At 41.8% G+C, this 26974-nt stretch overlaps 1 protein-coding gene across 8 annotated transcripts in view; it reads left to right on the plus strand.

Annotated features, from left to right (window-relative positions):
* The window catches only part of FNDC3B (fibronectin type III domain containing 3B), a 215611-nt gene that overhangs the window by 141714 nt on the left and 46923 nt on the right, over positions 1 to 26974 (plus strand). For all 8 annotated transcript variants that reach the window (XM_075506878.1, XM_075506879.1, XM_075506880.1 and 5 more), the window contains 11 exons: positions 3047 to 3204; positions 5471 to 5530; positions 8350 to 8488; positions 8824 to 8877; positions 17255 to 17379; positions 20013 to 20187; positions 20793 to 20879; positions 23972 to 24110; positions 24687 to 24758; positions 25277 to 25395; positions 26249 to 26354. In XM_075506878.1, coding sequence (XP_075362993.1) covers positions 3047 to 3204; positions 5471 to 5530; positions 8350 to 8488; positions 8824 to 8877; positions 17255 to 17379; positions 20013 to 20187; positions 20793 to 20879; positions 23972 to 24110; positions 24687 to 24758; positions 25277 to 25395; positions 26249 to 26354 — 1234 coding nt within the window. The remainder of the gene's footprint in view (positions 1 to 3046; positions 3205 to 5470; positions 5531 to 8349; positions 8489 to 8823; positions 8878 to 17254; positions 17380 to 20012; positions 20188 to 20792; positions 20880 to 23971; positions 24111 to 24686; positions 24759 to 25276; positions 25396 to 26248; positions 26355 to 26974) is intronic.

Here is a 26974-nt window from a genome sequence, read left to right on the forward strand (position 1 = left end):
GCTCGTCCAGATCTGTTTGGCTGCTCGGTATCTTTTGAAAGGTGCTTGTTTTCCCAGGTGTAAGCGAGAGAAGTTAGAGTTAAAGCTACTGAGCTGGTTTGTGAGTGTCTGCTTGTTATTCTCAGCGTATCGTAACCCCATTTATTTAACTTACCCTTTTTCACAGCAAAGCTGGTGCTTCCTGCGCCAGGTAGGAGCTCCTCAGTCAAGTTAAGTGGTGGCTTTGGCCATGAAATCAGGTATTGAAGAGATACGCCTTTGGCTGGTAAACGTGATATGATATCGAGCCTGTTAGTCGGTGAGCAGCAGACAGGTTTATCTCTAGCCATACAAATAAATCCGTTCCCAGTGCTCGTGCTGACGTGCACAGTACTGTTCTGCTTTCTATACCCAGGGAGTGTATAGATTTGCCTTTTCTGACTTTATCGTGCAGGCAGTGACCCCTTACTTGCTTTACTACACTTGCCGTGTGTACTCAGTGCAGCTAAGAATTGTATTTAACGATTTCTGGTGTTTATTTTTAAACCTCCACCAGCAGTTACTGTGTACATTACTCCACCAAGGCAGGCCAGCAGCCACTCCGAACGCCGTATCAGTCAGAAGTTAATGGTGTAGCTGGAACAGCTTAGCAACTGGGTTTGGACTTTTATCCTCTGCATGGAAATGTCTGCACACGGACTTCAGAATAATAGTCTAACAGTTTCTAGCGGTTAGTCCGTAAGATACTTTCTCTTATTTTAAGAAACTTTGAAGACCTAACTTCTTACAGATTGCTGAAGTTCATGAAAGGCCAGAGTTTTTGCTGTACACAGAATATATACGTGTGTCCTTGTGAGTAGTCATAGAGAAAAACATTTCAATAGAACATTGGCAGGATATCATGCCTCCAGCTCCAAGTCTGTCTGAATTTATGAAAAACAATTATGCAAGCATATTTCCATAATAAAGGAAATTGCATGTTGATGGGTGAGCTGGCATAGTAGTAATGTATGTTTAAAAAAAAGTCTATTTGGATCTTACTATCCAGTTTTCTGATCAAAATATCATCTAAAATACAGACTTTTAGCTCTGAATATCTTTGTCACAATTTCATTCACATACATCTGTGTATATATATCTCAGAAATTTAACTTATCTGTCTTATTTGAATGATTCAAGATTCTTATAAGCTGTCTAATCCAGTACCAGTTTTCACTGGTCCAAGTTTTTGAAGCAAACATTGATTTCATAGCATCAGAAAAATGTGACTAGAGCAAGAAATCCTGTGAAAATTCATGCAAGAATTTGCATGTTCATATTTTTTACAAAAAAAGCTTAATACTACTAAAAATTTCTTGCCTTACAACTTGTTTTTCACATTAGGTTGGAGAGGTTTTCTTTTTGGCAAGATTTAAGTGTGCTGCTATAAATTAAAATCTTTAACTTTTGAGAGCACAGTGTTTAAGTTAAGATGAGACGTTTTGTGGTGTCACCTCCTTGTCAGCCTGTTCAAAACAGATTTACGGCTTGCTCAGAAAGAATCTGCTTGATATATGGGTGATACATGCAACAGTTGCAGTGCTCTTCAGCTGGAAGCGATGTGTTTTCATGCGAGAAGTTAAATATTCTCCATTATATAAAGATCTCCAGAAGCTAGATTTGTAAACAAGCAGTTTACAAGCTGATTGCTAATATTTCACTACCAAATCATTTTTGGGTAACGTGTTTCAATTGTCTCAAGAAAAGTGTAGGAAATGTGTAACTAAGCACCTGCATCATTCATCTTACACCTTCTAAAATAACAACGTTTTGCTCTGTGTGTTGGAAAAAATCTGTTAAAATGATAGAACCAGTGAAATTTGATGCATAGGAGAAGTGAATAAAGAGTATAAAACCTTGTGCTTTGATTCCTCCTCATGGAGGCTAGGTAAAAAAATATTCTTTACATTTTCAGTACAGTTAAGAAAGAAAAATGTAGTCGTTTTCATTATGAAAAGTGGAGAGTTTGTGGCAGAGAGCTTGAGGCTATGGAAGCTTTGAGGCTTCCTTGGGCTTTTTTCAGAAGGCGTGCATAAAAATGTTGTTTTTCATTTCTTTTTCTTTTGAGACAGTGGCAGGGGGGTGGATTTTTTTTTTTTTTCCCTTCTTTCTTGGCTTGATAACAGAAGGCTGTTCTCTGGGAAGCTGCTGTTCGGTACGTGCAGCTGATGAACGATGCTTCCAGCACCATGCCAGTGGGCTCTCCTGGCGAGAAGGGCGATGCTAGTTCTGTAAGCTGGGTCCGTCTAGAGTTAGGTGGACTTGCGTTTCCAGAAGAATACAGCTGCACTGCTAGGATGGTAAAGTTGTTTTGGTGCAGAGATTTGAGGTATTTTTTTCTGGTTTTTTTATTAAAAGAGAATCTTCACCCATCTGCCATTGAGGTGTTGCACCCAGGGATGACTACAGATCATACATGCAGTCTTTCTCTCGGGGCACAAAGTGATTGATTTCCAATGTAATTTTTAATTGATGAGTTGGACTTCTCTTATGATTTTCCCTTATGCTTTTGAGTCAGTGTAACCTTGCAGATTGAATTGGGTTTTTTACTTACTTGCAGTTGAATTATTGTAGTTTCAGATTACAAGAAGGAACAGGATGACTGAAAAAGCCATCAGAGTTTTCTTAGATAATCTTCCTAACAAAAGCTGTAGAAAACTAATTGCGTACAAAACAATCTGTAGGTTAAAGTCTTTGTTTCACTTAGTTCCACTTGCCTTCTGGTAATGGCCACGGCAGCAGGTACCTCCAGAATGGTGCAAGGCATCCTTTGCTGGATGCTCAGACAACGACGAGCCAGCTGTCTGCAGGGGGACATCTCTCTGTGTTCCTCATCTGTTAGAGATTATGCCATGAATCTGTATTTTTGTTTGTGTTGTTGATGACCATTTCTGACCCTTTACTTTTCACCTCTAGCTCTGAAATTTCCTTTTTACAAGAAATCGATTGTGAAGATGCAAGCAAAAAGCAAATACTTAGAGGGTAGTGTTTTTCTTGGAATTCAAAGTAACTGATGTTTCTTTTATAGGTTACAAATATTCAAGCAAGAACAGTTTTACTTTCCTGGTCACCTCCCACTGGCCTTCTAAATGCAGATAGACACAACAACAGTTTGCCTTACACCTGTACCTACGAGGTTGCCTTATCGGATAAAGGGAGGGATGGAAAATACAAGATAATTTACAGGTAACAGCATCATTGTTACACTTGTGTTTTCGTTAGGAATAAATTCTCTGAGCTTTTCAGGGTGTATTTTGGCATGCCCATCAGTCGCAGAGAAAAGGCACACTTGAACACCCTGTAATTGCTCCCTTGCTGTCCCGTCAGCCGCCCTTGCTGGAGGAGCTTGCAGGGAGCTGCTTGAGTGCATGCCACAAGGTCCCCAGTTGCCTTCCCATCCCACCTCCCCGGCACGTGGCAGATCTTGCATGCGATGCTGTCTCTCCCATTGCCAATGGAAAGGTTATGCCTTTCTATTTTTCTCTTATGCTAAATGCCAAAATGTTTTGTGTATACCATGCAGGCAGGATAGCTGCCTTCCAAATGGGCTAAATTTGTGTGGACGTGCAGAATTAAGAGCAGTAAAGCTTGCTTTTTGAGCTAGCAAGCAAAAGTTGAGGGTTTTACTGCTTTGTAGCGTCTTAAAATGAGCAGAGGAGGGAGCACACCAATCAGTAGCATACACAGGCTCCCCAGAAAAACCTGGATACTTGACTCTCGGCAGTCTTCTGTAAAAATTCTGAGGAGTTTCTCTGTGTCTCCTTCCAGTGATCCTCTGAGCTCATTCGTGATCAAGTACATATGGTGTTATGCCTTTCTTTTTCCCCGCTAATGACGTCTAGGATAGAAAATTTTGAGATGTGACCTTGGCTGTTGTGTAATAGCTAATCCTTCCCAAATCTCATTAATAGAGTCCAGGTGGTACAGCATTTATGGAATTCCCTCTCGAGACCAAGCTATCTCCTTTCTTAAAATGTCCTGTGAATTAGGGTATTCCTCCTGGTATGCTAAAGGCAGGTCTGCATGAACTGTCTTGGGTAATATAAAAAGAGCATATTAACCAGGGAAACACTGCCTGATTTTTTTTATTTTTTTTCTTCTGGTATTTACACTAGCTGTTTGTGAGCCAGTGTGAGCATCTCTATAGGTTAATGTGTGCTGCTGAGCTCTTAAAACGGGAAGGACGCTTTCTAGTACTTCTTGTGCTTGCTGATGTGATGGCTGCACATTTTCTCCTGGTTATGAAATGTTGTGCATCTGTTTTAAAGCTGCTAGTAGTAATCTGTCTCCTGCTGCTGGCCAGAGTACAGCCATTAGCTTAATGTGGTACGCTCTGTCACGAGCAGCAGTAATCGTTATTACTATGGGCAAAAGGAAGTCTGCAATATGTTGAATACATCGTCTTTGCAAAGAGCTGCACTCATTTCAGAGGGAAAAAACTGTATTTGCAGAGCATTGGATTATATGAAAAAAAAAAAAAAAAGGTTTTTTGGTGGATTTCTGGCAGCCCAGCAGGCATGTGCTTTCTGCTTGATTCTGTTCTCTTGATTTAGAGATATCTCCCTGTATTTGTCCAACTATCTATGAAATATTTCTTTATGCTAAATTGAGAATTTTCTTGTTTCCCATATTTTAATAAAATCGTGAATAAGCCAAGCACTTACATGAGATGGCTATTATTTATTAAGCACTGACCCGTACCTTAATCTTCACAGAATTGGCAACACATGACTGAGCCTAGTGTTCACTTACCAGCAAACAAACCAAAAGGAAAAAGAATAGCCCTAACTACGTTGGCTACATTTGAAATTAATAGATTATATGCTGGATTTTTTTCCTAAAATGTCTGAAACTCTGTGATTTTACTTTTCTTGGTATTGCAAGAGATCTGGGTCCAGCTGTTAGGGCATTAATTAAATGTCTCCTTGCTGTGGTCCTCACAGAGTGTGGTTCTGCAAGAGAAAGCAAATAAGTGAAATGGTTGTGCAAGAAAATAGACTGTTTCCACTGAAGTTCAATGACTGTCATTTTTTTAAAAGTATTTTGAAATAGTGAATGGGCAGAAAGTACAAAAGTACTGAAAGGAGCAGTATCGATTCTGCTCCTTTCAGCTGGGGGAGGGTTGAAAAAGACAATCAGCTGTTATGCAAATATCAACAAAATATAAGCATAGCACTGAAATAAACCCATATAGCTAGTTTACTGTATAAATTGAGATGATAACTACTTTTCTGCTACATATACAGAGCTTTATAAAGTTTTCAAGAAACATGAAGTGTGTCAACAAGTTGTTGGTATATTGTTTACTACTGTTTTTCTGTGGTGGGATTTTTTTTTTTTCTTCTTTCAAATCGTAATGTGAGGGAGTCACTGGAAAATCACTAGCTGTGCTAAGTGTGATACTGCTTTTCATAATTTATTGATTTGTTGGTTATGGGCTTTTTTCCTGCAGTGGAGAAGAATTAGAATATAACCTGAAAGACCTTAGGCCAGCAACAGATTACCATGTCAGGTGAGTTAGTGTGACTATGAATGTCACTTAAATATAAACTCTTCAGTTATATTAGAATAAATGTGAAGTTTTTATCTAACTATACTGTGTAGCTCAAGAATTTCATGCTCACCTCTGTAGGTGTTTTTTCCAGTGGCTTTGAAATATTTTCTGATAGATTTTATCTCGGACTTTAAGTTACGAGAGTGTTTTTTGAAGAATACATTTTCTGTCATATTGTTGTCATTGCTATAGTAAGAGGAAGAGAGACATCTACCTATCTATATTTCTGTCTATATGTATGACAGGCCTGGAAGTGCTTGTGTACCAAAGTGGGTTACCTCAAACGTCTTCAAAATTTGTCTAAAGCAACTGGCATTTGTCTGGTTATTGTAATATAGGTGTCCTAGCACTGAAAGTACTCCAGCACAGTTTTTTCATAAATACTCCTTGCTTCATGAAGTAAATCTGCTGATCCATCTGACCATAGTAATTTCAGCATTGATTGCAAAAAAATGGATTCACACTGGCCTGTCTTGATATTTTTAGAGCCTATGTCTCTTTGATTCTAAAAAAGTGTTTTACACATTTATTAACTATTAACACCTTCTCAGTTTTGCTCCCTGATGTTTTTAACACCGTCTGTGGTGTTATCTGCTCGTGTTGGATTTTTTTTTTTTAAAGACTTTGCTTATGAACCAAGGCTTCAAATTCACATCCTGTTCACTTATGCTCAATATCCTTTTAAAAAAAATTCCTTTCACTCCTGTCTATTGTTTCCTTCTGTTTTTCTAGACAAGGGCTAGGTTTGGCGTGCTTTTTCCCATCAAAGCTGCTAGTGTTTGTAAAACTTTAAAGAACAAACACTTTGCTTCTGAGCTTCAGAAAAAACCCAACACCAAAATGTGTTTGTCTTTCTCTGATACTGTAGCTTCTTTTTCTTAAGGATATTTTCTAGTGGAGCCCTAAAATGAACTTTTCAAGTAGAAGCACAAGACCAGAAGTAACTTCTTGTAAATAAGTAAGAGACGCAGGCTCCCAGGCTGGGCAGTAGTCCCAGCCCCAGCAGCAAATGGATGGTAGCGAGGAGCAGAAGGTTGTAAAACACTGCTGAGCTTCCTGCTGTAAGCAATTGAGCATCATTTTGAAAGCCGGCTTCAAACAGCAGAGCAGTTGCCATGCGAAGCATGGCGTTGAGGTCTCATGCGATTTTTAGGGGTGTTGGGGGTGTTTGCCCCGTGTCCTGGCTGACTTCACTCTGCCTACCTACAGTTCCCTCCGCCTTCCTGCAGGTTTGCCAAATTATAAATCGTTTGTGAACAGTTAGCAATAACTTTTGTTTAAAAATAAGAAGTGACTGCTAAACATAAAAGTCAGACTTAAAAAGCAGCAGTATGTGTTTGTAGTGCAGGGAACCAACACTGAAAAGGCCGACTGTTTGCTTTCCACGACAATTTTTTTCTTCACTGAAACCGCGTTATGTATTAATGACTGTGAAGAAATAAATCTGTTAAGGAAAGAAATTTATGGGGCCAACAGTTACTCAGCAGATCGCCTTGGGTCTCCTTAACCTTGGCAGCATCTCTCAGGGCTTCGTCTCCGCACAGACAAGCTGCTTGCGCTTGCTCCTGCCCTCCTGGGCACCCAGGACAACCTGGTTCTCTCTGAATCTACCTCCTGCGTTTCTTCAAGATGTGTTATTTTGGTACCTTCAGAGATGACTGTGCTCAGTGTTTCAGGGACTCGCAGAAGATGCTCGTTAGGCTCATTTTTGCACGGTTGTATTCCCCGATGGTGTGTGTTTGATGCTTAGCTCTGCTGATTTCCGGCACACGTACATACCGCTTGCCAGATGCAGACCCAATTAATTAATTGCGTTTGTTTTCACTCCTGACTGCTCACAGGTGATGGGTAAAGCAGCCCTATAGCAGTCCTTGGGAGCCTCCCCCAAAAGGTTTGATTCTGTGTAGGTGGCCATTGTACATAAATTACTCTTATCTACTGAAAACAAATTTAGAAATTGCCCTTTCTTAAACTCTGCATTCAAGTACACAATAGCTACAGCCTGCTCAGAGGTCATCGTCTGGTCATGGTTTGAATGTTTTTTTGAGTATAGGACTTCCAATTTGCACTTTCCTTTTGCTGCGTGGAAAATGTGAAGGGAAAAAATAACATCATTAATTTTGCAGAGCAAAGCGCCTTGTGAGGAAGTGCTCAGCTATATTGTATTCATTTTCCCTCGTTATTTGGTATTGTGTATCCCCTCTGTGCTGATATACAGAGGACTTGCCTGAAATCAAATTTGCTTTGAAGATTTTATCAGAGTAATGTTCCTGAGCTGTCTTAGTTCTAATTCATGGAGGTCCGCTAAGTGTTGACACCTGAGCTATGCAGGAGAAGCTTGTACCCGTGGAAGGAGACCAGCAGTTTCCATCACTCAACATGGTACATGTGAATCAAGTGTAAACCAGGCATTAAAGTTTATACCTTTTTCTCATGAGTTCATACTTTCTGTTGTGTTGTGAAGAGGATTTTAGCACAGCATGGGAAAGTCTGGCAATAGGCAAGGAAATAGTGGTGGAAAGAAAAGATGATGATGATAACTCAGTGGTGTATGGGAGTATTTGCACGAAACACTGTAATGTTCCTCTTCTGCTGTGAATTTTCTTGCATGCTTGTACCAAGTGAAGTAGAATAATGATAGCCACTGGTCTGTGAGAAATCTATCATTAGTGGACGGTATCATGGATGCTTTGGTAGTCAAATATTGTGGCTGAGGCAGTGCTGTCTCATCTTGTAGCTGTCAGCAAATCCATAACCCATTTGAATGTTGTTTCCAGGGTATATGCAATGTACAACTCGGTGAAGGGATCCTGCTCAGAGCCAGTCAGCTTCACCACTCACAGCTCAGCACCAGAGTGTCCCTTCCCACCCAAACCCTCGCACAGGACCAAAAGCTCCTTGACCTTACAATGGAAGGTAGGTAATGCTTGGATTGGGCAAGAAAGCAGTGAAAAATACAGTTTACCGACAGTGAGCATAACTGTTGAAAATAACTGAAAGCTGAGACAGTCATTTTTCAGTAAGGGACTTGAACTTGCTGTACTCTGACAAATCCCTCCCCGTGCACTGACTTGACTGTTAAAATGTATGTGTTTCATTATGTCCAGCTTCTTCTCGGTATTCGTTAAGAGGTTGCCAAGCTGTGTGCAAACCCCAAGCTTTGGTTTCACTTTAAACTGTAGTCATTTGCCTGGGGGGGAAGTAGTTTTCTCTTATTCCCCAAATCACCTTTTGTTTATTTTTGTTCATAGGCACCCATTGATAATGGTTCAAAAATCACCAGCTACCTTCTGGAGTGGGATGAGGTAAGTAGTAACTGGTTGAAGTAAATAAATGGCACTCAGACTTTACAAGGATTTGCTGAGTAAAGAAAAATAATTAAATACAGGAGAAAGTAGAAGGAGGAAAATGAAATCCTGATGGCATTAGGTAAAGAGTTGGAAAGGTGAAAGGGGCAGTGGGGGAAAACTTTTCCTTCAGCGTTTTATGCAGAGAAAATGTTCTGCTTCTGTGCTCTTGAAATCTAACTTTTTATCGCTCATTTGGTGTACTTTATTTGTTAATTAGCATTACTTATTATTTAATTGCTACGATGTATCTTAGAGTTCTATTCGTGATCTTTTTCTTCTGGATGCTGTCTGAGCGCAGAAAAAAAACACTGTTCCTTCCTCAAAGGAGAAGAGCCGTGATCTTGCAGCCCCTTCTACAGGGAATGTATTCAGGGTCAAAATAATGGTGTCCTTTATACGGTGGCAATTAGTCCCCTTCCAGACACAAAAGGAAATAAGCTCTCTGTCCCAAATATCTTACATCGTCAGCGAGCAGTGTGCTATCAGGGAGAGTGCCAAAAGCAAGAGATGTGGAGTATTTGCTGGAGGTGGTTTCTGGTTGGGAGTCCTCCCTCCATCCCCTAATTCCTTTCTGCCTTCTTTCCATTGTGCAAGCCGTATTTCTGCAGAAAACATGAGTCAGTGAATATCATCTTTGAAGGAAAAAATATGTATTGGGTGATAGAAAAGGCTTGGGCAACAAGTAAAGCAATGAGTCAGGAAATTAGGAGTGTGAAGAGGTGTTTAGTTGTACAGTCTGAGAAACATCTCTTGAGGTTTTTAGTAGTCTAAAAATAGTATTCTAAAGGGAGTATTCTGTTATGAATAGTTTTCCATCATTTCACTAGTAACGTGTTCTCAGATCATTCTGGTACATGTTGGACGTTTGGAACCGCTCACCGTGCAAACATTTATTGTATGCAGTATCAAAGCAAGCAGGGTCTCCATGATGAGAAACCCACTGAACTGAACTAAAATTAAACTAAAAATAATTTCAGAATGGCTTGCTGTCCCTCTCCACATAATGGAAGGGGAAAGGTCATCAGTGAAGAAGAAAAAAGTGGAGTGCGAGGTCTGGGAAAGGAGATTAAAAAGACATTTCTCCCAAAGGATGGGCCCAGATGATCCCATTACACCTTCTGTGGCACCTTGACTGTGCAGTTGTGGTCTCTTGCAAGGCTTCCAGTGACTTGGAGCCATGGGAACGTAACAACACTGAGCAGTGAAGCGGTGGCAACGTGAATGATTCCAGCCTGCAAAGGGAAGGGAAGTGAAGCAGCAGAAGGGCTTGTCAGAAGAAAGACCAACAACAGGCCAATAATACAGTGCCCATTAATTACCGTTGATGTTAATTTTGTCCGCATGGAGCCTAGTCATAATTTTAGATATATATAAGGCAATTCTAAAATGCTTTTGTCCTTTACACCCTCTAATACTGAGTATATACCTAGAGTTTTGTCTTCAGAAAGAATTGTTAGGATGTCTGTTTTTCACAGGGCAAAAGTACTTTGGTTTAGGCTAGCTCATGTACCAATGGGGAAAAATGAGGACATCCTGATTCCCTTAGTCTATCTATTTTAATTACCTTGTTTTCTCAGTAACAATCCTGAAATCTGAGATCCCAGTGGATAGCTAGCCAGCAAAGGTGAAAGAATAGTGGCCCTGCACAAATTAATTTGGTACATCTCCAATGGTTTGACAAGACTCCTGGCTGAAATGTAGTTGTCTGGTTGTGAGACAGTTAATGCCACAGGTGTAGCTTCTCTGAATTTTTTTTTTCCTCTGATATGAGAGAGAAATGCTATTTTGAGTTGCTGAACTAAGGCTTATTAAAGAAAAAGTCTGAAGATGCAGGCTGGCTGTGCCTGCATCTGCAGGAACCCCATCTACCTGCGACGGCGAGCTCGGCAAGCTGTTCTGCTCACTTTTTCATGTGCCATTGCAAGTTGTGCCTCTGACGTAGGGTGCAGTTAGCTACCGGCGTTACGGCACCTGAGTACAAAAGAGAATTCACGTGCGATGCCCTGTACCCTCGCGCTCGGTTGTGTAAACTCCACGTAAGCAAAAGCACGAACTTTGTTACAATGCCACACTGTGTCCTGGTGAAATCAAGAAATAAATACATCGGGGAAGAGGAGGGAGAACGCTTGCCAGGCAACGGCGAACGCTCTGCCAGATCTCAGCTAGAGCAACATTCATTAGCTACAGGGCACAGAATAAAATATAAACACGGGAAGATCAGCGATCAGAAGGAAATTAAATTGTGGCTTCAAAGCAGAGAGGGCTTTGCATGAGTGGAGAACAAGAAATCTATCCGATGATAAAGTTAGAAAAACACCCTAAAATGGCAGTCTGCCTTGAGAAGTTGAGTCCCTTCCGAGGGAAGGATAGCGTGCGAGCGAGCCGTGGAGAGCCCTCGCAACGCAAAGCGACACGCGGATCCTGGAAGGCTGTCGGGCAAAGGCTGCGGGCTCAGACTGTAGAGGCAAAACTGGCATCAGGCAGGGGACACGTGGGGAGCGGTGGAGGTGGCGGCGAGCACGCCCGGCACGCTGGCCTGTTCCCCCAGCTCGAGCTGTGCTGCCCGCTCCCGCCGACGGAGGGGCTCCAGCAGCCCTTCGCGCTCCACGCCGTGGGTACAGGTTGGCTCCCTCTGGGGCCGTCGCATCTTGGAGCATGTCAGATGCTCAACAGCATCTCGGCGAGTTCCTCCTGTCTTTACAGGGCAGAGGCATAGTTCATAGCATCTAAAACGCAGCCAGGAATGTAGGTGGCGTCGCTTGTATATGCGAAAAATAAATTGTTGCGGTAAAACAACAGCCGAAGCGGCATGTTTTACGGCCCTAGGATTAGGTGAGGTCGTAAGTTGTAGCAAGAGGACAGCGTCTGGTCTCTTCGTGGCTGCAGCTGGGGGGTCCGGCAGGGCTGAGGTGCTGCGGTGCCGGCTGGGTGCCAGGGGGGTCTGCCTGGGACCCTGGGCGCAGCGCTCCTCGGCAAGCCCCGTGCCACCCCACGTACCTACCGCCGGTTCCCCGCTTCTCTGGAGGCTCACTCAAGGGACTGGAGAAAGGTGTTTGAGGCAGGGTTTTTTTTTTATTTTACTGTATCTTGCTGAGAATAGACACAGTGCTGTTCCCATTCTCTGGTTTAGCTGTCTTCTCATACATACTTTAAAAACCTTCTCTCACCTCATTAGATGAGCTGTAGAGGAAACAGAAATGAATTGCTTTTGTTTCTTCGCTGGAATTAGGTGTGTTGTATTCTGACCTACTTTGATGAAGAGAAGGTTATACTGCTTAATAAGTCACTGTGCCAGTCCTACCCAGCTGCTGCTGCTTCAGTTCAGTTCTGAGTTTTGGGGTTTTTCCTGACCTGCAGACTCTGGAAGATAGAGTAGTCAATAGACAAAGCTATTCCTGCTATTCCACCTTCCCCCCCCTCCCCCAGTTTGGATTAAATGGTTTGTAACATGACTGGTGTTAGTTAGAAAATGCAAATACTTTCTTTCTCAGTACTGACGTAGGTCTTTGAATTGCGGTTGTAATGCCTTGCTAATAAACTGCTTTAGCTTAAAATGCCTGAAGAACTATGAAGGATGATCTTCATACTTCAACAGCAGAGTGAAAGATCAGTTCAGCGAATTGTTACTCAGTTACACTGGATGTACGCTAGCAAAGTTTCTACTGACTTCAAAGGAGTTAGGATCAGCCCCTCTTCTCGGGTATTTTGAAATTCAGTAGGATCTGAACGTGCCTGCACCTCAGGTGCTGGGATTGGCAATAGTAGTCTGGCAATAAAATCAGTTAAAATTAGTAATTAAGGAAATCTCCACCTTCGGGCTCTTTTTCTATGAGCTGTACAAACCTGAACCCTTTGAACTTACAAGCCTGAACTAGTCAACTGACGACTGTGCCAGGATTGATTATTCAGGGTAAGCAAAAGGCTAATCGCAAAAAATAGCGTTAAAAATATACCAAACAGAAAACATCACTGTAAAGGAGGTGATGCTTTCTCCTGATGCCAGAGTTCATCAAAATCAGTAAACTGTAACTGCATTGAAAAATGCCGCTGGCACTGCTGTAAGAATCAGGCCTTTGTTACTAATTAGATGTGAAATGATCATTCTGTGATTAAGTGGTAGCAAATAAATGTTTCTCTTGTGCATGTGGATAGCGAGAGTATCCTATTCATTCTCTATGGGAAAGTGGAGGGCTGTTCCTGAGCCAGAGACAAGGACATCCCTCTCATGCAGTGTGTGTTGCTGCTTTACATAAAACTCAAAAGCAGCTTTAATTCTCATCCACTAAGCATCTCATTTTAATTTGCTCAAGAGGGAGACAGATACAATACCACACTATTTAACGATTTGGTGATGGATAGTTAACAATTAAGTTTATATATAGATAAATGGAGATAATTTTGTTCTGCCACAAAGTTTTAAACTTTTCGAGGCTAGCAGAGGTGTGCTCATTTATACTAGCTGATAATCTGGGCCGTGCATCTCAGTGATGGTCCACCAGAATTCGGATACACGGAGCTCCAGGCTCGTGCTTGGGCTTGTGTTTGTTCACCTGCCTGCCCTCTAGGTCTGTTCTGTGGCTGTGCCGCTCCGGTGAGGCATGCAAGAGGAGAGTCTTGGATAACGTTGGGTTTTGTATCTATTTTAGGGATGTTTCATAGGTCCTGTTCTGTCTTCTAAATGTTTGTATGTAGAGATAATTCAGTTACTTGTGTAAGAGCTTGCACAATAAATGCTTTGCAGAGATATTAGGGTGTGTTATAGTAATTGTTGACAGTTTTCTCCGCAGCTTTGTGTCAGACTGAATATCAGTCTGTTGCTTTTTATTGCCAATATGCACCAACCACAGAAGTTAAAGCTGGTGTGGCCTGCAGCAGATTGCCGTCTTGCCTCCTGGTTGCAGATCTGATGCTGGCAGCTTTTATTCAGCCTTCTGCAGTGAGGTCTTGTAAAGGACTGTGCTTCATTTCTGTGTCCTCTGTACCTGCGGTGGCCCATTCCTCCTTTCGTGTTTATTTACTATGTCTGCTGCAAGGAATGTGGTCAACAAAACCCATTTAAAATCTTAAAACCCTTGTCTCAATAAACGCAATCTCCAACAGAAACTTAAGCACCCTGTTTTAAGTGAGTGTGTAGCTTGAAATGTAGCTGAAATAGCAGGCAAAACTCTTAAAAACGGTGTTAAAATGCCCTGTTATAGTATTGTGCAAATTCTAATGGATTTGTGGAGCTTGGATTGTTCTTGTTTCCTTGGGCAGGCCCTGATGGTGAGGACAGTATGGGCTGTCCTCATGAAGAATTGGGAATGCAGGCTGGAGAAACGCGGGCTAGTGAAGAAGTCAGACAGTGTCTGCTCTCCCTCTGAAATTTGTGGATTAGAAATACTTGCGGAAATGATACAGTATATTTTAAGCAACTTATGAAACCTTATTTAAAGGATTAAAACTTGGATGCCGAGTGTACAAAGAACAGGAGAAGGATGCTGGGAAAGCTGTAAGGCTCTTGGGTGGCAGCCAGTGCCAGCCTGCCAGTTGTTCCTGTCTATAATTATGCCAGCATTAGTGCTTTCATAAATCTTGGGAGGGAAGAAGCCGAGAGACTATTTCCAGGCTATTAATGCCAGGATAATTAGAAATATCGGCCAGCCTCTCCAATTAGTGCCAATAGAATCCGAAATACCAGCCAGTCTGAGTAATGTGAATACCAGTCGGTCTCTGAGCGAGTCTGGGGAACGTACCACACCAGTTCTAGAAGACAAAGATATACAGTATCAGAATTTGTACTGTTATAAAATTGACGATAACGTAAATGTTTGGCGATCTTTGCAAAGTTTTAGCCCATCGCTTTGACAAATGGGAGTTTCCTTGGCCCATTGCTCTCAGTTCAGGCATTGTGCTGCAGGTGAGATTTTCCATGACTTTCCTTTTTAGCCAGCCATCGCTGTGCATCTGTTTAGCCACCACATTTGGTCACTTTGTTCTCTTGGAGGAAAAACATAGGAAAATGATCAAAAAAATACATTCTCAAGCAGAAACCAAAAAGAGATTAAATGTTTTCAAAAGCTTTACAAATATTGAAGTCAGGATGGTTTTAAAGAGTTAGAGAAAAATTAATTTAATGCTTCTGAACCTATAAAAGAGAGTTTGCATAGGGAAAAGAAAAATCTATTCTTAGTAGTCCTGCGCTGATGAATGGATATTTTACTAAAACATAGTATTACTAATTAAACATAGTATCACTAATTAGGTTTTGTATAGTCTGGATTTTAAATATGTTGTTGCTGAGCTGGGAAGTATGGTGACCTATTATTTTTGTCCAAAAGGAGTTTTATATAACTCTATATCTAGGGATTTTAGATCTGAAAAAGTTTTCTCATTTACAAAAGACTTTTGCATTAGGATTCATGATTCTCTTCCAATTCCACCCCTTAATTTACTTCAGCCTTACTGTAATGTTACAGCTGGAGCAGGTGGGTGAAGTTGTAGAAGACTGTGTATAAAACCAAGTTCTGGAATAAGTGTAGGATCACACTGTATAAATAAAAGTAAGTTATGGCTGTTTGCCAGCGTGCTAAATGTCCCTTCAGCGCCTCCAAATTGTTGTGCTGTGCTGGAGGTCTGCATGATTGTTTCTAGCTTGATAAACACATTTTTGGAGACTTACTACAAATATTTTATGGAGTTCTTCCTTCTGTGTTGCAATCCGAGTGAAAAGAAGTGGAAGTTGATAGGGGCTGGAGAATGGGCCAGTGAAAAATGTATGTCCCACTCGGGCATTTTTGAGATCTTTAAAGATGAAGTGATGTATTGAGCTTGGAGGAAGAACAGCGTGTGGGAGGACAGCCAGAGCCAAAGGAGGCAGCAGCAGGTGAGGCTGTTGGCTGCAGTGAGGGGCACCTATATATATATATATAATTTTCCTGATAGTCTGCTTAGGTGTAGAAACATTGAGTCTTCTGTCAGGCTGGTGTATATCAGGTGAAATAAGTAGTCTTGTCTATGGGCAGATGTTAATTTTACAGAGATAAAATGAAAATTAGAAACTGTAGAGACAGGTGCCAAAAATAGTAAATGGCATAGCAGAGCTCTTCCGTCAGAAGAAGTCGCAGAGATGGGCGTAACTATCTCCTGCACCAGTCTGAGCCCATGGGTGTGCTTTGCTAGGTTTCTATTCTGGTGTGCTTTTGTAATGTAATCGCCCATTAATTTTGCATTCAGGTATTGAAATTAAAACTCCTTTAAACTGCTTCAGCTCAGGTAGGTATTACTTATGCAGAGCTGAGCAATCCGTGCCCTTTCTCCTGAAAGATTTCAAATTGACCGTTTCCCACATGTGGCATAGGATGAGACCAGTTACTCTTTGTTGTCTTGGCGTCTCTGTCCTGCAGAAAGCTCAGCTTTGTTTTTACCATAGGGCATATCAAGTCGGGTTGAATTGAAAAGGTTTTTGTTTTGTTTTAACCGTGGCAGGGAGGGAGAGAACTTCCGAATGTCCCTGTCCTCAGATGTGCAGGTTTGTCCGTAGCGTACCTAAGGAAGGACTCGGGAGCTAGAGGGGTCTCGGTACCTTCTCTCACTGCTGCCCCATCTTGGCTTTGTCAGGGCTCCAGGTCACGTTGACGTGAAGCTCCCATAAACCATACCTCTGGCATCCAAGTTTCTTAACAAAGTTTCGTGCTTTCCGACAAACCCTCTTTGCTCATCGCGCGCCACGCGCTCTGAGCAGCGGGATGGGTACGGAACCTGGCGCGTTACGTACTCCTCCGCGGCGAGTAAATCTGTTTGTCCTTGAGGGCGTGGGGTGAGCAGAGGGTCGCCCCCGGGCTTGTCCCTCTGGGGTGGCCGTCGCTGGGGCTGACCGTGGGCTGGACTGTGGGGAGCGAGAGCCCTCTTGTGGGATGGAGTGTTTCTGAAGGGCCAGGGAGGGCTTGCGAGGGACTCGAGGAGCAGAGGGTAGCGCTTGCAAGAAATGTTGCTTCCAGCTTTCCTGTGCTCCTGTGACCGGGTCGATTCAGAGATTAATTTCACCCTTAACTTGTACGATTTCTGCTTAATGAGTAGGATAAATTGCACTGCAAGTAGGCTGACAGAAGCTGTAGCTACATCTCGTGAAGATTAAGAATCTGAAAAGAGGAAGAATCTGACAGCAGACTGACTGTGTTGATCTGTATTATTTTACGTAGCGTAGCAATGCTGTCACTGGCTTACACGGCTTTCTTTGCACAATGCCTGTATGAAAGCGTCTAATTCTAATATAATTTAACAGCTCTTCTTAAAATAAGAACCACGTGGTTTTGTTTCGTCGCTATCCGATTACAGATTTCTCTCTTTCCAGGGAAAGAGGAACAGTGGTTTCAGAGAATGTTACTTTGGGAACCAGAAGCATTGCAAGTTGACTAAGCTGTGTCCGGCTTTGGGTTACACCTTCCGATTAGCAGCTCAGAATGACATCGGTACTAGGTAAGTTACCCAAGGTACCCGCTTTCGTGAGAAAAAGTGGTAGTTGAAAAGTTTAACTATCAATGACAGTGTGAAGGGGGGGGGGGGGGGGGGCGGATTTTTTGTTTATTTTTTCTCTTTATGGTTTTGAGTTAAATATCTGACATTTGCTCATTATTTAGAGTAAGTCACACCTTCCCTGGTGGTATCATTCACCTCCCAGGGAATCGCCAGGTACCTTCAGCGTGATGAGGTTAGCCTAAGAAGATAGGCTCCTTTTGAGGTGTTAAATGGTGTTTTGTGGTCTATTCCTAATACAAAAAGAATACATCTGTTATATAAAATTCCCACTAGGGACCTCTGTGAACCAAGAAAAACAAGCAAGAGGAAGTTGAGTTACAGATTTTGAAAGGACTCTTGATATATTTATTTTTCTGGTTTAAAGCAAAGCCCTTCTGTCTTTTTTCAGCAGTACAGTCCTTTCCTTCTTCCGCAGGGCTGGCTGATGGGGTGGGAAAGAAGGGTGAGAGAGCCAGGACCGAGAGGAGACAGGCACACCCAAGGGCCCTGCGAGATGGGTTTCAGGTTCTGCTTTTCTTTGCACATGAACAGATGCTCTCAAACGAAGATGATGAGAAATCGGACTTATTGCAATCCTCCGGGCGCTGCTAGGGAGCACTGGGCTGAAATGTTACGCAGCTGAGGACCAGAGCGTGCCCAAAGAGCCATCGTGCTGCAGGGGCTGTGCGCTCCTGTACTCGCGGAAGGAAAGTAGGCCAGGAAAAGCTGAGCTGTGAAGAAGCTAAACATCCAGCGCTCTTGTATACTCCTTCATTGTCCTTCTTAGCTAAACAGGATCTAATCATTAGTACAAGAAGGACAGAAAAAGAAACACTAGTGGTATATAACAATGTGTTTTGCTGAGGGAGATTCCTGTATTGTTCTCTCTTCCAAAACACAAACCTCTTACTAACGCGTAGCTTCTAGAAGTTACTTTAGTCATGTTCCTGGATTTTCCCTCTGAGATGCGCTGGGACTGTCCATGTATGCATGGAGTCCCTTTTGCCAACTTCATGCAAGATTACTTCCCTCCCTCTTGAAATAATACTTGATCTGGAGAGAGAGAGAGACTTGAGCTGAAGCTGCTGAGTGTAACTGGAAGGGGACTGCCAGTTTTGTGCAAAATTCCCAGTTTTGGAGTCTCTTCTCTTTGCCAGGTTCCAGATTTTAAAAATATCTTAGGGCGTGCTTCAACCCTCCCTCCTTTTTATTTTGTTCTTCTCTCTTTCTTTCTCTTTTTTTTTCCTCAGGCTATTGAGGAAGGAGTGGACTAAGAACTATATTTATGGTCAGCTGCTCTGTGTTAATCTATGAGATAAGCACCAACAGCACATGGCTTATTTTTATAGACAGCACTCAAAATTATGACATGATAATGTCATCTAACACTTTGTGCTGTAAGATGGTTTTGGTTGGTTGTAATGCTTGTGGACTTACCATTTAAGATGATTTTAGTCTCCTTCGGGTGTTAGTTATAGGTGGGGCTTTTTTAACTATAAGAACATTTCAACAAATATGTTATTTTTGAGCAGGAAGACTCAGAAGAAGGAGATGTGGCTTTTTGTGTGTATTACATTCATGCGATGACTTTGTTAAGAAACAAACTACGTTTGTACTTTGGAAAAAGAGATTTGAAAATTGCAAGAACATTACATTCGGTTAGGAGTTCTGATGTCCTCCTGAAAATTCACCCAGATCTGTCCGTTTTAAACTTTGTTCTCAAATGTCCATTGTACATAATATATTCTGCCTGGAATTGTAGGAGAACTCTTCCTACACTTTCACGTGTAGGAAACCTATTACGTTTCAAGGCATTGTGTGCTGGGTTTTAGACAAGGTGAGAGCGTGCATCTCCTCTGCTGCAGATGTTCTCTCTGGTTGCAACGTGAACTGTGCGAAAGAGCAACTTTATGCTCAGCTTAAAATGCAAGGAAGTTTGGGCAGGGAAAGTCAGAAAGGAGTAGAGCCAGCCTGGAGGGTTGGAAGGTATCTGTGCCTGCACGAGACGGCTCCTACGTGATGCTGAGCATGCATGGTCATGACTGGATACATTTTCCCGGCTTTCTTTGGAGAGGGATGTCTGAAACAGTGGGACTAGATTTGCTGGAGCACTCGGCTTTCAGAGGTGTAGCTTAAATAGAGGTTGTATTCTGAATTTATAAAAGGTGAAAACTGCATCTCAAGGTCAACATCTAAAAGTTGAACACTTGGGGCTTTATTTCCCATGTTTTAGTTCCCCTTTATTACATGAGATTTTCCCCTACTTCATAATTAATAGTAAGTTAATATTTTTAGGCAATCAAATATTATTTTTTTCCAATATTATTGTGATGAGATCTGTAAAAACGACTGTGAGGACACATACCATTCTGCATTTTTTTTCTATTCTTAGTTCTGGCACTTCTTTTCCACCTGGGCAATTTTAACAGCTTCTAGATTTTTTGAAAATAAAAATGTATTTTTCTCTAAGTACACTGAGGTTTGGTCTGAGCGGGTGTTGTGTTTTGTTTTGGGGCTTTGGGCGGGGAGGGGTGGTTGGTTGTTTGGGGTTTTTTTCTTAATATTCCTCTCTCTCCTTCTCTGTCCCTGTGCAGTGGGTACAGCCAGGAGGTGGTATGCTACACTGCAGGTAATATTCCTCAGACCCCTGCTGCACCAAGGCTTGTTCGAGCTGGTGTTACATGGATTGCGTTGCAGTGGAATAAAGTAGAAGGATGTACACCAGAGGAAGTGATTTCCTACACCCTGGAAATTCAGGAAGAAGATAATGTAAGTACCGTGTTACTATAAAGTATACTGCAGGACTTAGTTGAGTTTTCATTTATTAGTTCAAGATCACTGAGGAGATTGTGGATTGCTACTTTGGAGGGTCCTTTAGGAGTACTGGGTACTTGGCAGGACGGAGCTGTGTGCTTTGTTCTGCTCCACAGCAGAATTACGAATCCTTAGCTAAAAATCTGTACTGTCATCCATGATTCTTTTACAGAGCTTTACAGGAATCTGTAAGGTACAGGGCAGCTTGTCCTTGACCAGTTCAGTCTGCCGCGTCCTTCTCGCCGCTGTGTGGTGCGCTTGCCTTCTGTCATCTGTCGCTTCTGGTTCTGTAATGTGTTAAACTGTCACGATTGGGTTTGTGCTTATTTTACAGCCAAATTATATTATTCAGGTCAGTTGCACCATCCTTCTAGAAGGAAAATTATTGTGGCCTTGCAGCTTAAAGTAATAATAATAATAATAATAATAATAATAATAATAATAATAAAAAACAGTTGCCTATAAAGCCCCTTTGCTATAATGTGTTCTGGCTACAGCCTGTAATACAGAGAGCACTTCCTCAGACTCCTCAGTTACAGGAATTTGTTTGTTTTTTCTAGGATAGCGTGTTTCACCCAAAGTACACTGGAGAGGAGCAAGCCTGTACTGTGAAGAATCTCAGAAGAAGCACACAGTATAAATTCAGGGTAAAATCTTTTTCCGCTTGTCATTGCGTAGTATTTTCTGTGTTGGGTTTTTTCCAGGCACTGTAGGGACCCTTTTAGTACTACCTGCAAAATTGAGCTATCAAATACAAATTTATTTTATACTAAGACCTAATAGGTTAAACCAAAGTTGTATTTTTGCTTTTACTACAGAAAATACTCGTTGCTCAGCCTTTTTGAAACAGGCATGGTTCTTCGTACTGTGTACTGTCAGGTATGGTCTTGTAAAAGTGTGGCTCAGGGCCTGAGGTGGTTGTAGTCGGCTGCATTGCTTCCCCAAAAACCTGATCCATGGTCACAACACCAGTCTCACTTGTTCACAATGGAGAAAACGCTGTAAGGAGCCCAGCAAGCACAGCTTCCTTCCCCAGCTCAGGGGCCTGTCTTCCTCTGACATGCAGAAATTCAAGCTTTTCCCTCTCATACGTACATGTGGCTGGTTTTGGAGCTGGTTTTTTTGGCAGGCGTTCGTATCTCCTGCTCTGTGGGTGTTCCTAAATACAGACCCCCCAAAAGAGATGCTCTGAAGTCTTTTTGCAAACACAGAATTCAGACATCTGCCTCGCTGCTACTGAAGCCATCAAGCACAACACAAGTGCCGGCTGCTGCTGTTGAGGAGAAGACCGTGTGGTTTTTACCAGATGGGCTGCGGTGCGGCTGTCCGTCCCCGCGGCCGGGCTGTCCGTCCCCGCGGCCAGGCTGTCCGTCTTAGCGGCTCAGCGAAGCCGGGAGCCAAGCGCAGCTCCACGAGATGGCGTTCGGCCGCGCCGTCCGGAGCGCTGCCGTCCCTCCGGAGATGGCAAGGTGCTGTCTGTAAAGCCACCATCCGTCATGCTCCTGTGTTGCCGAACAGAAATGGTGTCTGAAAGCGGCTTTGTGTCATTTGTAAACAGTGCAGGGAGAGGAGGATGGCATAGGTTTGTATGGATTCAAAAACATTTGGCTTCTGTAGGTCTTATATATTGAGGAGCAACAAAAAAAACCACTTTACCCACAGACTCACTTAAATCTTTAAAGACAACTTTGCATTGGGACAGAAGACCTTGTGAAGTTGCATGAAGAACTACCCAAAGAATTGGAAAGCTGTTGCGGTGTCGCTCGGAGATGATGCCTTTTCGTTTAGCATTGTAAAAGCTGCTGTGGCTGTCTGAGAGAAAAGGACGGCTAGTGCTTCTCTGCAGCCCTGCTTTCAAATTAAACACGAATTTTACAGAATTGGGTTGGTATCAGAGCAAACTTGTAGCCTCGCGTCACTGGCTACAAGCACAACTCTGATCTGACTCAGCACCGAGACGTCCCCTCGCTGCATGCGGACCAGCGTTAGTTAGCTACGGAACTTGGGGAAGGATCCCCAAAACTATAAAGCAAAACAAACAAACAAACAAAACCAAACACAGACACCCTAGGATCACAGTAGTGTTTTAAAACTCACAGTGGGGGCTATCTAGCAAGTTCTAGGCTTATCTTTGAACCTGGGCAAAATACGGTTCTTTGGGAAACCCCCTTAATAATAAAGAATTAAGGGGGAAATTTAATTCATGCCATGCCAGACAATGAGTGCTTACAGAGGAGGCATCCTGCTAATTTTTGATGAAATAAAGGTTGGTTAATTAAAGTGACAATGGTAGCGTAATACACCATTGTAAAGGCATTTGTTTGGTACCGAGCGAGGGTTTGGCACAGTCGGGCAAATGATACCAAACACAACAAGGTGCAGGAATTTCATTCTCTGAAGCGTTTGACATGTCAGCGTAGAAGGGAATCCCCAGTGGCTGTTTCTAGTGAAGTTCCACAAAAAGCAGTGCTGTGTATACTATTTCATAATTTTATCAGTGACCTGGAAACAAACAAAGTTTTATTTTTATTCCTACTAAGAGGATGGGAGACTCTAAGGTTGGGGAAGCTGTGGCTCTGAAAAAGTCGTGAAGATCCTGCTTGAACAATCAATTTAATACAAATTTTCAGTTCTTGCTGGGCTAGTGCAATCTTTAGCTGTATACATAGGGGAAAGGTATAAATGTTGCATTACATTTGTAGCTCACATTGATTCCCTGGAGTTGTTACTGGGATATTTGTGTAGCTCGTGTATCTGGTGTTCATGGCAAGATGTCTTAAATTGGAGAATAGTCAGAGAAGAACCAAGAGATGATACACAGGAGTTGATAGTGGCTTTAGTGACTTGTTTAAAGCAAGCATATGGACTAGAGAACCTCAACTAGTTTTTTGACCTTGCAAATTGCAAATTGTTTTCCTCAGATGCCTGTGTTAGGAGAGAGGATAGAAGTGACTGCTCCTGAGAATAACGGAGCTTCCCACATGGAAAAGTTCCTGTTAGCTTCTATTTACAATTAGCAATTATAACACGTATTTTGTTACTCGTGTCTTTGGCAGCAGATCTCTGTCCCAGAGACTAGCGTGAGCTAATACAGCTCTCAGCAGCCACAAAACATTGGACCATTTGGGGTTTCTTGTACGATTCCGACCTGCTCAGTCTCCTGGCCAGGTCCTCATGTCTTGCTCTTAGCTTAGCAACCTTCTCCCTGAAGTCAGCAGAAGGTGTTCTTGAGCAGAGACGAAGGATTTGGCTGAGTAAGTTTTCTTTGTGCGCATCCTGCTCCTTTCAGTGGCTGTAGGTTACGCGTTTCTTGTTTGCGTGTCATGCTACTTAAGCTTTTAATCATATGATTACTGATACTCCGAATTAATTTGTTTTAAATAGCGGTTTAATACCCCCAAACCAAAAATAGCTTCGTTATTATCATCGTTTTCATCTTTTATGAGTAAATAACTGCAAGTTGCCATGTGACTTTTTATTAAAGGGAAAAAGAGTAGCGCTCTTATCTTAAACATGTCCTGATCCATTGCTAGTGGAGGGAGGGCAGAAGTCAACGTGGTTTGTAAAGAAACAACGTGACAGTCTAATATCTGCTATTAGAATCCCACACACGTTGTTGGGATGTGACATACTTTCCCGTTTAATGATATTTGTGCAATTACTAAAAGACGTCTCTTGCAGAACTGTCAGAAAAGCAGTTACAGCAAACAATGGTAAACTTGTTGTGGTTTTGTTTCAGCTGTTTGCTTCTAATGTGGAAGGAAAGAGTTCTCCCAGCGAAGTGTTGGTCTGTACCACAAGCCCAGACAGGCCAGGACCTCCGACCAGACCCGTTATTAAGGGGCCAATAACATCTCACGGCTTTAGCGTCAAGTGGGGTAAGCCAGTTCAGTTTGTCATAGTAGAGCTTTTTTGGGTCCTAATAAATTCAAATAAAATTATGTAAATATGTATTAGAACTTAGATTTTTTTCATGCTGCTTCTCAGTCCAAAGTTGGAACGTGTTTGGAGAGCTTGACAACTTCATTTTTTTCAATATTTTAAAAGATGTGTAGAGGTTCTTATGTTTTCAGAATCAAAAATGTTGCTTGTTTTTATTGGCTGACTTGCACTGGCACTCAAGTGCATCTTCAGGCTTTTCACCTTCCATTTCATGTCCCATTGCAGCGTCATTCCAGCTGCTTCCTTTATCGATGGGGCAAGCCTCCGTGCTGCATCTCTTTCAATGCTTTTTCCATACATTTTGTTTCTAGCATCATTATCCAGATGCCTTATTCTGACTCATGCTGAAAACTAACGTCTGCTACCCAGTTCTGCTATAAATCCCTTGGTGTAGTTAGTGCGGGGGAGTTTGTGGAGGAGAAGGAGCAGAATCAGAAACAAGTTCTGTAATCTTTTTGTTACTAATTTCACTCCCAATCTCGATTTACTAACAACTTGCCTTATTTTTTCAGATCCTCCACAGGATAATGGTGGTTCGGAAATCCTAAAGTATCTGTTAGAGATTTCTCAAGGAAGTCCGGAAGGTAAACTTGAAACAAGTTTTCTCCATTTCAATCCATTATGGCTACTGTAAAGCAGTACTGACCCTTGGGGCTATTATTGTTATTATCATTAATGCACTAATGCTGCAGATATGATTGAAACCGAGTTACATACTTGCAGCCTTAAAACTTGCAGGGTTCCTGGGAGAGTTTGGGTTGGGTTTTGGGGAGTTTTTGTTGTGGTTTTTTTAAAGTATGCTCTTTTTCTCTAAGACTTGTGGAATTTTAGGTGATAGGACTTGAACCTACTGTTTGATTTGATATTTTTCATATATTTTAGAAATATTTATATTTGTAAGTATATATATATATATTTGTATATGTGTCTATGTATATGTATGTCTTCAAGTGGGAATAATATTCATAGTAATATTAACACTAATGACTTTCCTGAAATATATCATTTGTGGAAGACCACATTAAGGATTTCCTTTCCTCCTAGACAGTAGTAAACTTCTTGCATTATACTTTTCTAAACTTGGATATATCTCATTTTGTAGCAAATCAATGGGAAGTGGCATATAGTGGATCAGCTACAGAATATACCTGTACTCACTTGAAACCAGGCACTTTGTATAAACTCCGGGCATGCTGTATCAGCACTGGCGGACACAGTCAGGTAAGTATTATTTAACAATAAGGACAATATTAAGTATGATTTAACAATAAGGGTTTGTATTTTTCCGAGATTTATCTGCTCTTTTTGGTAAAAGATTTCTGCTTTAAAAAGAAGATTAATATTTTTCCTGTAGCACAGTAAAGCTACAGTGATTGCAGTTAATCTTATGTTGCAAGTTGCTGAATTTTAGAAGACTTCTATGTGTACTTGATGGGTTTTTTCAGGCAAATTGCAATTTAGTGTCCTCAAAACCGATCTGTAGGTGTTTATACCTGCGCTAGAAAAGGCCATCGTGTTTATTTGATCTGGCCACTTGCTTGAGAGAGACCACAGTCTCTCATGTACATGAGCCTGTACTGACCAAAGCTGGTGAGTGAAGATGCAGTAGGGGTAGTTTATTGTAACAATTAATTACCTTTCATGTGGCTGGGTTCCATTTTCCAGCCACTGATTCCTGTCATTCCCTTCTTTGATGTAAAATCATTTCAGTACCTACACTTTTATTCCTCCTGCTTTGATTTTTTTTTTTTTATGATTAAGTAGATTAGGCCTTGATATTATTTTAAAAACAAGGAAAACTAAAATTAAGAATCCCACAACATTACCCGTCAAAGTTTTGTGTGCTACAGTTTTCAGTATGCTAATGAAAGCATACTGAAGCATACTGAAAGCATCTATTAATTGGATTTGTAAGTAACATGCTTAATAGCATCTCCTATCCTTTATTGTTTATATAAATTTCTATTAAGTGGTTGTTGTAGAAAACAATTTCTTGTGCCACTTTCTAATCATGCCTTGCTTTGTAGGCGGTATTCGTACCAGAGAGCTAACTTCAGCTCCTCTTCTCTTCCAGTGTTCTGAAAGTTTACCTGTCCGTACGCTAAGTGTTGCACCAGGTCACTGTCGGCCGCCAAGAGTGTTGGGGAAGCCGAAGCACAAAGAAGTACAGCTACAATGGGGTAAGCCCTCGGAGCGTCTCACTGTTGAATAGCTTGGATCTTGATGGTTAGTTGCTGAACTTGCCTTAGCTTATATTTCTGTTGCTAGACCTTGTGAAAAGTTGCAGTGTATTCTGTTCACTGGGAAGTACAAAGCAAAGTGCAGTGAAGTCTGTGCAACTTCTCATCGACTGCTGAGGCTCTCTATTGCATGTCTGAGCTTAGCTGTCCTCCAGCTGTCCTTTAGGCCTGATACTGTGCTTCCATATTTTAGTTAGGACCTGTCTCTATGTCAGGACTATAAAGTATCAGCTATATTAGAATATCTATCCTTTTATTGCAAAAACACCATGTGATTCAAGATCTTTTTTATTCCTTTGCAATGTTGACTTAGCAGAGGCGTTTTGCTACTTCTAATACAGGACTTCGCTCAGCAATTTGAGTTAGAACATATTGGGGATTTCAGGTGGCATTGAAACCCTGATCCACAGTATAACACACACGATCCATTGGACACCTGTAATTTTGCAAAGGACTTGGACCATGGACATGCCACTAAACTGTCAAAAAATGCACACCTTTCAGAATACACATGCCAGTATCCAACAGATTTTTTTTTTCTTTACTATGATAATCTTGCA

Source organism: Mycteria americana, chromosome 7 (assembly GCF_035582795.1).
Source record: "Mycteria americana isolate JAX WOST 10 ecotype Jacksonville Zoo and Gardens chromosome 7, USCA_MyAme_1.0, whole genome shotgun sequence".
Classification (NCBI taxonomy): Eukaryota; Metazoa; Chordata; class Aves; order Ciconiiformes; family Ciconiidae; genus Mycteria; species Mycteria americana.